At 41.2% G+C, this 13,141-nt stretch overlaps 1 protein-coding gene across 1 annotated transcript in view; it reads right to left on the reverse strand.

Moving 5' to 3' along the window:
• The window catches only part of DSG2 (desmoglein 2), a 22,499-nt gene extending 9,438 nt beyond the window's left edge, over positions 1 to 13,061 (reverse strand). The window contains exons 1-9 of the mRNA XM_010153957.1: positions 12,873 to 13,061; positions 7,468 to 7,503; positions 6,429 to 6,563; positions 5,007 to 5,165; positions 4,614 to 4,758; positions 3,213 to 3,373; positions 2,203 to 2,337; positions 1,871 to 2,056; positions 632 to 891 (exon numbers count right to left, since the gene is read on the reverse strand). Coding sequence (XP_010152259.1) covers positions 632 to 891; positions 1,871 to 2,056; positions 2,203 to 2,337; positions 3,213 to 3,373; positions 4,614 to 4,758; positions 5,007 to 5,165; positions 6,429 to 6,563; positions 7,468 to 7,503; positions 12,873 to 13,061 — 1,406 coding nt within the window. The remainder of the gene's footprint in view (positions 1 to 631; positions 892 to 1,870; positions 2,057 to 2,202; positions 2,338 to 3,212; positions 3,374 to 4,613; positions 4,759 to 5,006; positions 5,166 to 6,428; positions 6,564 to 7,467; positions 7,504 to 12,872) is intronic.
• Between the last annotated feature and the right edge of the window lie 80 nt (positions 13,062 to 13,141).

Below are 13,141 nucleotides of genomic sequence, written 5' to 3' on the forward strand. Positions count from 1 at the left end.
GAGCCAGGATTGTGGAGGCATTATGAAAAGCAAACTCAGGGAGCGAGACCAGAGCGGGAGAGAAGCTGCGCTGCTGGTCATCATCCTCTTCCCTCCATCTCTGCTCCCAGCAAAAGCTGAGCAGCAGCCACCCGGGAGACTCTACTGCAGGCGTGAAGGAGAGGGGTCCACTGTTGGGTCCACACCACTTGTAAAAGCCATGGTGGTAGATCAACAACATTTTAGCCAACGTGCTATAATTCAGGATCTAAACACATGCAGACTTATCTACCTCACACACTTTTTGGCAATTACTAGACGTTTCTGCGTATTTCTTCCTAATGTTTCTGCAGATGGATTAAATCACACCAGTATATCGCACTCTCAAAAGTAGACAGGTATGACAGCATGCAAGCACAGACAATTTCAGCACAAACACTTTTGTCTCACCATATATGACCAAACAAGTATGATTTTTGAGTCAGCTATTTTCTGCATAATAGAATATCAAAGGTGATGATGCTTTACATGTGAATTATGCACAGTAGAAAATGATTGCATCTGAAACTACTTTGGTTCAATATACACATTACATTTTTACATTAAGGTGTGATTTTTGACATAATTATGATGTTAATTAAAAGTTTCTTACATAATACGCTCTGCTACTTTTCCAGTGTCTTCATCAAAGGCTTGATACTGTCCAATAACCTGTCTTATCTGCAGCTGCTCACTTGCTTCAATAATTTTTGTGCCACCGGGGAATATGGGGCCTTCCCGCACATTAATCACATTAATTTTGATTGGAATTGTTTGTGCTTTATAACTGTATTTAATGGACTTGTGGAACTCTGCTTTGTTTGTAACAACAATGCCCAAGTTTAGGCTTTGCATTTTTTCATAATCCAGTTCCTAGAGTAAAAAACAAAAACACCACACTCAGAATTTGACAGGATTTGATATCTAGACAACATTCACATATTTAATATTTAAATAATACTATTTAAGTAATATTGTAGCATCCTTATCACTTAAAGAATTTTTAAATGCTACAGTGCAAAGAAGATCTGTTGGTTAACATGCTACTCTGAATACCTAATGCTTCATCTCATTAAAAGTACATAAGAATAACTACTCTTCTTATTTTTAATGAATGGCACCATAGGTATGTCTTTAAATTAGTTTAAATTCAATGATATAAGGTAGGTGCAATAAGTCCTATCCATATATTCTCTCTTTACTTTCAGTGAATCGGTGCTCTTCTAATTTTTTGGAAGTTTACTTGGCTCTTCCATTTTTATTTTTTAAAGTAATTATTTTTGTTACAATTATCAGTTTCCAGATAAGAAAACCAGAGCAGGAAAAAAAAAAAAAAAGGTACTTAGGGCACTATGCATCTTCAGTTCTTGTGGACTAAAGGGCAGTAAAACTCATGAAACATAAATTTCAATTTATGGAGAATACTTTCATAATTTCACTTTATGGAAATTCATAAAATAGTCTGTAGCCATGGCTCATGGAGAAGGTGTTGCGTGCCGTGTTATCTGTGGCCATAGGAAATAAAGCAATTTGAACCGAGACCAGCAAGGAGACCAAAATACAGGAAAGTTTACAGCCTGTGTGCTAGCACCATTGTTCCATGACAAGGAAAGTTTGGGGACTTCTGCCCCATTAGATGTATTTGAGATCCCATGAATGTAAATGGCAAACCAGGACAAAATTATTATTTCTGTACAGAATTACTGAATATACCAACAAAGAATATGCCAAAGGAGGAGTGCCCACTATGTAAAGTTACAGTTTAATACTGACCGAGTATGATTTGTATGTCAATTTAAAGGGAATAACTTATTCTAATGTTCAAAGAAGACACTCTAAAGAATATACTAACCTTCACAACAGTCAAAATTCCTTCATTTGTTTGGGTATCTGTTACTATACGAAAATAGCCACCTTCGTTACCAGAAACAAATGAAAAGTTTGCCAGCCAGTTATCAGAAAATTCTTCATCTTTATCAAACACTTTTATTCGCAGAATCTCCACGTTTGCTCTGTTTTCTTCAATGCTTCCTTCCAACTGCAATTGAAAACCACCATTCTTTTAAAATATGTCATGATTTACCTCATTTCACCAGTGCAAGAAAGCTCGCACAACCTTGTCATTAAGTAACGGGATACTGGCAGTTGTAGGAACATGCCAAATATTGTGATAAATATACTCACTGCACGACTTTCAACCACTGGCAGATTGTCATTGACATCCAAAATCTTGATATCCAAAGAACATGTTGCAACATTCCCACCTAATTCATGACCACGGTCTTTTGCTTCCACCACCAAAGAATATCTGCTGTGGGTCTGCCACGGTAAGAAAAAAAGTGTTTAAACCAAGGTAAAAATTTTTACTTCAAGGTAAAAAGGTAAAAATTATCTCTTATTACATTTTGGTAATGTCTCTCGTGGCCATAATTCTGTAATTTTATTCTCTCTAGCTAGTAGTAAATCTCACACACAACTACCTTGACAGGCTCTCCTGGAGTAGAACTGAGGCTTTGAAACGCATTTGGGACTTCTGCATCTCCCCCACAAAGAGTTAAGGCTATGCTTAGATGTCAAATGAACAAATTTCAGTGGCCACACGCAGGGGCAGGATCAGTGATACCTGCGTCAGGAGAGGCTAGAGGCATCGAGGTTGCGCTCAGCCGCAGAGCTAACAGCCACATCACCATCTGCTGGCCAGTGAAAATTCATGCAAGCACAGGCAAAGTTCCCGGGAACACGTGGTTTTCAGTGCTGTTTCACAGCAGCACCCTTCCTAGCTCTGTGCTATGCACCCTTCCTATGCACTGTTATCTGCAGAGCAGGCTACAAAAATCCAGACGCAGTCAGCAGCTTTGCAGATGGTGATCCGGGCTGTCTTTGCCATACGTGCTGAAGCACAGCCAAATGTCCCCTTCCTTCGTGTAACTGCTGCACAGGAGGGACAGAAAGCAACAGCCGCCGGGCTGGTGCTGTGCGAGAGTGGTGACAGGAGGAATACAACCTTGATCCCATCGCCCCTCCCACTCCTCAACCCCTGAAAAACACGCATCAGCCAGACACGGCTTCAGTCCTAAGGAAGGTGAAGGAAGGTACGAGGGCTAGCTCTCCAGCCCGGCAGGCGGAGCTGAAGGTGACACTACAGGCATCAAAAGGCCGCTCTTAACAGATTAAAAATGGAAAGGTTTTATTACCTCTCTGTCAAGGTTTATTTCTGCTACTTGAACCTCGCCAGTATCCGTATTCATCTTGAATGCAGCGTTAGGGCTTTGGGAAATGATCTTGAAAGTAATTTTGGAGTTTAGGTTATTTGGTTCATCTGCATCTGTTGCATTTATCCTCATTACAACTGTACCTGGAAAAAAGCCAACAAAATATGGTATGTTTACATTGCCAAGCACTGCCAAGTAGTCTTACTGGAATGTCACAGACTAAGAGACTGTTGCCAGCTGCACTGCACAATTTTCTGATGCTCTTGCCTTTATTTAATGAATAAAGCTGAAGAAGCATTCTTAAAATCCAAATAGTAAGTGTTAACAGTATATACTCCATCAAACAAAAAGATCATATCCACACATCTGTAATTCCCAGAACCCAATGCACCAGAATCACAGAATTTTTGAGAGAATTCAACCTGTTCTCACAGAAAAGTGTAGATGTCATACAGAGAAGAAAGAAAAAGCTTTTGAACAACAAGCTGCATTTCCCTCACACATTATTCTAAAGGGAGCACTCCTAACTCCCCTACCTGAATGTTACTAAAACAATTGCTCTGTACTGATGCCCTCCAACAGTCTCACTCAAAATACAAGGCGGTCCCCATGTGCAATCCTCATGGCACAGGATTTTGTCCCCTGGGAAAGGATGCACCTCAGCATCCAGTGCCTGAGTTTGAACACTAGCTGGAATACAGGCAAAGAAGTGATTACAATAAGGCTGCTACTGACTTGAAAGAGAGCTGAGGGAACTCAATACCTCACCCAAGTGGATGGTCAATAATTTTTCTCTTCAGATTATCATGACACTGAAAGGGACACAATGTTAGGTATTTATTAGGCTGTTTTACTCTTAGCTTTTCTTATCTTCTAGGAAATTATCTGTCTCTTATGTTTACTGACATCAACAGTATAACTGCCACTAACTTCTTTGATGGTTAGGTCATGGCCATATGTGCTTAACAGTGAGGTACCTCTCCAGCCCATAGATAAAGCAGGGCTATTCATGAGCGTGGAAGAGAGGACTCCCTCCCAGATAGGCTGGGATTGCTAGGCCAGAAGGTAGACTGCATTTCCCGTGCAACTCTTGCTGAAGGACTCTGGTCCCTGGATTTGCAGTAGCCTTGACACCCAACCAAAGACGCCATAAGAGGAAGTGGTGTTCTCTGCTGCCTTTATGTGGACACTTTGCTGTTGTCACACCACAGTTTAGCCCTAAATAAAAACTTGCACTCATACGTGGGTAGCCTGGCCTACATAAGCAAGGGAATGCGGCCTTGTTACTGTAGATATGCTGCTGCGAAGAGCATATTCACTTGTGCCCTTCCACGTGTTGGAAAAAGCCAAATGAAAAAAAAACAATTCTAAAAATAATGTTACCTGCTTCACTTAATTCTTCAATTGAACCAACAAAAACTTCCTGTGAAAACACTGGAGGATTGTCATTTATATCCAGAATTTTAATTGGGAGGTCTATTGGCTCTTCCAGTTTTGCTCCAGTCTTATCTAGCGCATGACCTCTGAGCTGAAATAATACAGACAGAAACAATAAGGAAGTGCAGTGAGTGACTGTAATACATAGAAACACATATGCAAAATAAAAATACAAAACATTACAAAATGTAAGCATTATATAAGCATATTACATATGCTTATAAATATAAGAATGCATACAGCCCCCAACATCCAGAAGCATTAAAACTAATTGAAACAAACACACTTGAACATCTTACAGGTGGGTACCTATAAGGAAAAAGTTACTATTCAACTTACAAACAGCATTGGAGTCTTTTCTCTGTCAACCCTTCCTGTTATGTTCAGGTCTCCAGTCTTTCCATTGATAACAAATAATCCATAAGGGGGTTCTGTTACTCCTTGACCAGATATAGTGTAAGTCACCACTATCCCTGTATCTTCAAGATCAGAATGTATCTAGTGGGAATATAACAGATTAAATAGCATTTGGTAAATAAAACCACATTTAAAAATGCAAATTAAGTATTTTTGCTATTTTTGTAATGAACGAACAATAATAAATATTAAACACATTTTCCTGCACTCCTTTGAGTGTGGAGATGTTGAGAGGAATGCAGGAAGAGTTACATGTTCCGTCTGAGGATCTCACACAGAGAGATGAGGAATATGATTGGCAGCACAACAGCTGGGAACCGTGGAGTGGAGAGGCTAGTGAGAGAAGAAAATTGGGACTGCTTGGACAAAGAGAATGGGATACGATACAAGTGCAAGGAAAGGCTGGAAAACCACCATGATAAGGTGAAAAGCTGGAGTGAGGGAAGAAGGAGGAATCCAGCTGATGAAACAGACGGGGGCAAATAAAATGTGGAGAAAGACCAAGTCAAAAAGAGAGTCTGGAACAACGAGTTGAGCTTGGGAGATAAGTTACTTGTGCAAATCCTGGAAATAAAATATGACAACCTTTTAAGGGAGATCAGATGTCAGCTAGCGAGTGTGACGACGACTGACGGAAGTGACAGTGTGGAGGAAGAGTCAGATCCGGAGAGGAACAGGCAGAAGAGGCTATGCAGACTAGAGATTATACCCTTCCTCTGCTGTCAGCAAATGCCTGAAACATCTGGAAAAGCACATGTATGTTGTGCTAGCCTTACCACCAAGGGGCAGCTCAAGAAGAAGGTAACAGCCTGCTACTATCTGCAGTTACTTTATAGGCTGAAGTGACAGGTGTGGTGAATTCAGGTTTCAGTTTCACTGGTGCTGAACCAAATGCACATCACTCTTGCACAAAGGATAACATCACGGTTGTTTTTAGCTCTGTTTCCTAAAAAAATTCAGCATAGATAACCATGCTCCATGTACGCTCTTCTGCAGAATCACCACTGGCAGTTTTGGGACCCACCTGCCCTGTTCAACCACAGATGAGTAGGGGTGGTGGAGTGAAAAAACCTCAAAGATCTCGCACTCATAAAAGTTTTATGAAAACTGGTGGCTGGGGAAAGATGAAAGATGAGAGGCTGAACCAAATCAGGCTGCAAAAGCAACTCATCTGCTGAAGGCAAAGAAAGAGAAGGAAGATGCTAATCTCCAACTGACACTCAATAGTCCTTTAAAATTCAAGAAACGAACGTGCTTGTGCTTAAGGCAGCCACATCACCCTTATTTTACATTTCCATCTCTATTTTTACGTGTATTCTGTATTTAGCTCTTTTCTTGGCTTACTCTAGCAATTGGATTCTTATAGGAATTGTCCACTTCTTCCTGTATGAAAGCTGGAGGGACCGTCCATTCCCGCTTCTGTCTGACCAGGCCGCTGGGGTGAGACAACAAGTCACTCCTGCCATTCCGATTATAAACCTGTGGAAAAAACAAGGCTGAATGTCAGCAAAGCATTTAGCCACTTCAGATGAATGCTTTATTGCCACTGTAGCCCAGACTTCTGGATAGCTTTTACTCTTTCAATACCTATTAACTTTGAAATTGGGGAGCAACACTAGCCTTCTGAGCCACAGTCAAGCTGTGGCCACAAGAGCTGTAATGTCCCTCAAGTTGTTTGAAGAAGAAAACTACACTAGCCTTTTCAGCAAGAGAGAATTAGGTAAGACAGGCTTTAAATACATTAACAAGTTCCCATGACCAGGGGTTGGTGAAAATAACCTATTCTGGAAGATTTAAGTGCTTGTCATCAGAAGAGGGAAGAGGTTTGGCACCAAGGCTGTTTTAAATCACCATTTCTGTCTCATTATCCTGTTAGCTATCCCACCAATACTGCCTCGTACTCAACCTTCTCGCTGAAACAGCATACTCAAAACAGCAGTTTTCTATTCAACCCACCCACTGTCTCTGCTATCCTTGCTCAACTACCCCTCATCCTCACTCTGCATGGCACCCTTCATCCTTCTGTACAGCTTAGTCCCAACTGTGTCTGTTGGCTTTCAGATTAGCAATTGGAAATGTTTCCACAATTAACATCTTCCATAAAACAACAGTTGATTTGCACAGAGTTAAAAAAAGATATCTACAAATTTAATATTTTTGAGAAACTTCCCCCAAGTTGAACACCACTCAGTTTGATGGATACAAGAACCTGTTCACTTACATTCCAGCTTTCATTTCATTACAGAGCTTTCATGTTTCAGAAAATGGCAAAAATCAAGATATTTATCAACTGAAGTAAAACACACATTTGACATTTTCTCCTTGCTCAAAGACCCCTTTTTCAGACAGCGATAAAGAAAAGCACTTTTCCATTATTTCCTACCTTCACATAGAGTCCATTTCCATAATTCAAACAGATCTGCAATGAAAGTTATGATAATCATTATTAATTCTGTATCACTTCAGCAGTATTAAAACTTAACTGACATAACCTACCTCATAAGAACAGCAGAAGCGTAAGGAAGAGGACATCTGACCTGTACCAATTAATATTTACTATCTGCTCATAATAGCTTTTGAAAAATTTAACCATAACCATTCACATTAAAAACATACATTATAATTCATAGTTCTTAAGTTTTGCACTTTTCTTCCAGCAGGAAACAGATAATAAGAAATTAATTTATTAAATTAAAAAAAAAGACTTTATAAATGCTTCATATTCCAAAAGGATGGGGATTTGCCATTGGCTGAAGTAAGTGCTGGTTGCCAGCCACACCCTGGAGAAGCTCCGTCTTCTTGGCAGATCATGGATTACACAGGCTGCGGTGGGTTACCAACCACATTAGAGAACAACACAGGTTAGATAACGTTTAAAAGCAAGGACTAATCAAAACGTTGGCTGAAATGTAGAGGACAGAAGCAGCCCTCTACTTAGCCCCTTGCTGGGAGGGTAAATGGCATCCCTTACTCAAAGAAGGCAGACACACGTGCATGCTAGCAAGCAAATCATGTTTGCTCTGACAAAACCTTACATGCTGACATCCAGCATTGGGATCCCCCATCTCTTCACGTGCCAGGATAGCCCAGGACAGCTATGCATGCTCTTAAACACCATGCTAGATGGAAGGAACCAGAGCCATCAGCCAAATTATCAGAGACTCTGTGTTTACATCCACTCTCCACTCACTGAAGGCTCCGCAAGTAACAAAACCCCTCTAAAAGTGCAAAAATGTAGGTGTTGGGCAAGCACAACAGCATGTGAAACAAAAAAACCCAGAGCTTTTGAGCTTTGTATGAGCAGAGAAGAAAATACTTGTATTGTTCTCAGAACTATGACTTCTACCTACATTTTGCACCTTAGGTAATCCTGGATTTTATTACTAATGCCTAAGGGAAAGCAGGCACAGAGAAGGGGCTTTCCTGCCGAAATAAGTCAAGGAGTACTTTACATTCTCTGACTGGTTTCCAGACTGTTGATTGGGCTCTCCCTATCCATCCCTCTGACTCAGCCTTGACTGCTGTATCGACGATGGCTGTCTGAAAAGATGTTATCTCTTTCCCACAGAACACAGCAATGCAGTGGACGGGGTTGAGCAATCTGCAGGCTGCTGTTTCGACCTGCACAACACAACTGTTTTTCAAATGGCAGTTTTCCCATTGTATATATTCTGAAGACAAAATTCAGCAAGCACTGTTTCCCAATATATATGTATTTTGAGGGCTACAGGATTTTACACCTTAGACCATGGTGTTTGCATGAATATACTTATGCTTATTTGTTTTTCTTAGTTACATGGATTTTTAAAATTTGTTTTTATGATTAATGAGTTTTTACTAGTAAACGTGACAGGGGAATTTTGGTTTATAGTCATGGTTTTCCAACAGAAGCTGCAACTATTTTGGGAGGTGAATAGTTGTCAAGACGTCAGCGTGAACAACCTGCTTTGCTCTTACTGGTAAACCAAAGGGAAAAGTTTCTGTCTCAATACTGGATGCAGAAAAGAGGCACAAGGTGAGAAGTCCCCTTGCACTGGAAACTTGAGAACCACAGTATAAACAAAAGTGCCTGAAGTTCCAGAATAAGCAGATCTTCCACTGAGATGCATATCAAGAAAGCAGAGAAAATCCCATTAGTCATTATAAATAGAAAGTCTTTCATTAAGATAACAAAAAAAACACCAAATCAATTTGTTTGCTTAGTAGGAAAGCAGCTTCAAAATATTCTGGTTTATTGCTAAAACCATAAAAAAATACTTTTGCTTATGTACATTTCAATCTACAGTGCACAGGTAACCTCATAAGGGACTTCTAAGATATCTACAAAACGTGTTTAACAATGGTAATTTTATTTAGAAGATGCAAAAATACATGTGGAACACGTGAAGAGACCCTGCATTTTTACTGGAAGTTTTTAAAGGTTCTAAACATTTAAAAAGGGGAAAAGCACTTTTCAATGACATTTTCTTCAAGGAAAAGTCAAATAGGTGTTGAATTCTGAATTTCCTCTTTTTTTTGACATCCTAGAGCTGCCTTCCATTAAGTGGCTTAGTAAGAGCAGGAAAACCCTGTCTGTCATTTGATGTGGATCACAGCCTTAACACACAAAAAAGAGACATCTACTGATGAAAGCTGTTGGTGACACAGAGCTGAGAAGGCATTGTCAGCAGACAACTGGATGGTTACAGAAAACAGGGTGGAAAACCTGAGGCCTGAAGTAATAGAAATGGAATGACACTACAGGGAAGGAGTAGGTGAGAGGGCAGGGGAAAGAAGGGAGTGACTGCCATAAAGCGAGTGCAAGGCTGCTCTTGCCCAAATCCACGTTCATGTATAGTCAGGAAGTGACTAAAGGACAGATTTTGAACACACAGCTTAGTTTTATAATGTAAAGATACAGACTGAGCAAGCAAGAAGGTATGTGCTGATATTTGCTACATTATGAAACAGTAAGTCCAAGAAATGTGGTCTTTCATGTATGCTGTGCGTCACAAAATTTGGATATTGCCCCTCCTGTGAGTCACTTTGGTGTTGAAGATGATGGGCAAGTGGAGATCTTCCACACTTAGAGAAACAGGCTGGAGACCATCCAAGGTTATCTACTAATCCATCTTCCGGCCATATGTACTTCCTGTTTTTAAAGGGACGGATGGAGGTCCCACAGCATCACAAACTAACTTAAGGTGGTACCTCGCTAACCTTAACAGATGGAAAAGTCTTTGCTAATTTTTATCCTAATCTTATTACCTAATTTTTAGCTCTTTGCAAGTTGATCATACTGCTGTTCGGATGGGATTGCAGCCTTCCAGTACCTGAAAGGGCCTACAAGGAAGCTGTGAGAGGACTTATTGCAAGGGCCTGTAGTGACAGGACAAGGGGTAATGGGTTTAAATTGAAAGTGGGGAGGCTTAGATTGGATATCAGGAAGAAGTTCTTCCCGGAGAGGGTGGTGAGGCACTGGAACAGGTTGCCCAGAGAAGCTGTGGATGCCCCATCCCTGGAAGAGTTCAAGGCCAGGCTGGATGAGGCTTTGAGCAACCTGGTCTAGTGGAAGGTGTCCCTGCCCATGGCAGGGGGGTTGGAACCAGATGGTCTTTAAGGCCCCTTTCCAACCCAAACCATTCTGTGATTCTATGATTCAGTTTCAGATCAAGGCACACAAATTTACACATCTAAATGAATGCCAAGTGCCTAATCATCTGTTATACTCAACAGAAATGGAGCCAATACAGACAAGGACATCAGAGAGCCGTTCAATTCACCCAAAAGCCAGCCCTCATCTGCTTTTCCTCTCTGGACTCCACTGACTGTATCTCCATCTACTTTGTAAGCCAAATACAAGAGGATTTGTAGAGCAAAGCAGTTGCTGCTGAGAATCCAACACTACACAACCCACATTTTGTGGTTGTTACTTCAGGCTAGAATTAGCCTTGTCCCACAGACCAAAACACCCAACAGAAAACAGATGAATCTCCCAACAGTTTCACCCAGGAGGGATCAGATTCACACTCTGGAGATTTGCTTCGAAAGCACAATCTGATCCAACCAAATAGGTGCACTCTGCATCCACTGCACCTCCATTTACCATAACAGAAACTCAAACACCTATAGTGAGATGTCTCAGTCTCAAACCACATCTCCCCCTTTGCCATGTTGATAATGCTCTCATTGAACACTAGTTCCCTTTTCCTCTCAATTACTTACCCTTCATACACCTGAAAACTCATCATGCATCTTACCCACTATCTTTTCTCAGTTCCCAGTTCTTTAATGTCACCTCAAGAATCATAAAAAAGGATCTCCTGAAATTATATTAGATTTTTTTCTTTCCCCTAGTTTCTCCTGGGCAGATTCACCTTATTCTGAGCCTAGTGTTCAAAATAATACACCACTTCAATTCAATAGTATAGATAAAATACCAGATGTTACTTATTTCTCACCTGCTTGCCTATGCCACTATAGTCCTGTTTTTTTCCCCATTCTTGGAACAATATTACGTTGTTGAATCAGTACACAGATGATTGTAAATATTTTTAGCATGTTTCAACGTGTTACCGGTGACGGAAGCTAGGCTGCTTTGACTTATCTCGCCTTTGGTCTACCTAAAACTAAGCATCATGTTGCTTGCATGATAATTTTTTTTAAATTTAACTTGTTTCTATGAATTTTAAAAAGTAATTATTACTGGCTCTGTCATTTACAATTGTAATTCAGTATATTCTGGACTGAATTTCATCATACCCAGCCTACATTTTACATCTCAAACACCACGGAAGTACAACCCGAAAATGTTCAGAAAAAAAGTTTTCCTACTTTCATAGCCAATTCCTGTATCTGTCAACTCTTCTTTCACTCAGATGTAGGAAGTGTTCTAAGACTTCCCTTCTTGAAGACGTGATGTCCATCTCCTTCAGAAATGATGGAGAAACCACCCAGTCTAATAATTCTCCATAGCCATACCCACCCGGAAGGCCCTCAGCTCTGGGTGTGTGCCCTGGATACAGGCCAAGCCAAGCCCAACCCAACCCCACAGCGCCACTACTGCCCAGCACACCCGGACAACCTTGGAAAAGGGTTGGAGGCAGTGATACGGGGAAAGCTGCTATGACTCTGCAAGGTACGCAGGGGTGAAGATACAGGGATGTGGCCTGCAGGCAGGGAGGGAGCACAGATGATCCAGAGATACTTCCAGGAAAAACAAGGAAAGGAAGAACTTATGTGTTCTCAATACTTTTGAGATGCTTTGGGGAGACACTACTTTTAGACTGGTTTTGCTTTTCAGCAGTTTCTTAAAGCTTTGAAGTAGTCAGTGCCATCTTTGCGTGTCCTAAGGTATAAATGACCCCTATGTGGTGCTCTCAAACAAGCAACTAGACATTCCACCACACGAACGGCTTTGTCCAGATCACGGGAAAAAACCCCACCCAACCACAAAAGGCAAAACCCAGCAGTGCCTTTCTCTCCTGACAACAACCAACTAAGGCAGCTTTATTTGCTCTAATATTCTGTCTGACAATGAGGTATTTAGGCACCAAACTGAGTTCACTCTTAGTATATTGCACTCTGCCCCAGTTCTAGCTGAGACTGAAGATGATGAGGATTGAGAAAAATCATTTTCCTCTTTTCTTCAGGCAAAACCAACAGCATCCGGAGCAAGCCCACCAACAGGCAACATTGTGGCTTCAGATATTACAGAAAGAATCGTCAAAAGCTTTTGTACAAGCAGCACTCCACTGTTTCCCATGGCTCTTTTGGGCAAAAAGAGGATAAAGCATTTTCCAACCAAACCGTAACTCCCAGCTCGCTGCAAAGAACGGGGTTAACTCTTGCTGGCTGACTCGTGGCCAACCACAAGTCCATGCTGAACTGATCAGGCAACAGGTCTCCAGCTAACAAATCTGATCCTGCAGCATCTCGAGCTCTGGAATCAAGGTCCCGATGTAGCGCACCTGTCAGTCTGGCCATGAAACAAGCCATTGCCGAACCCTGCCCAGCTCCTTGGCAGCTCCCCAGTGCAGCCCATGGCCTGGCCTCCACCCTCACCTTCATCCGAGCGG

Source organism: Eurypyga helias, unplaced genomic scaffold, assembly GCF_000690775.1.
Source record: "Eurypyga helias isolate BGI_N326 unplaced genomic scaffold, ASM69077v1 scaffold10196, whole genome shotgun sequence".
Classification (NCBI taxonomy): Eukaryota; Metazoa; Chordata; class Aves; order Eurypygiformes; family Eurypygidae; genus Eurypyga; species Eurypyga helias.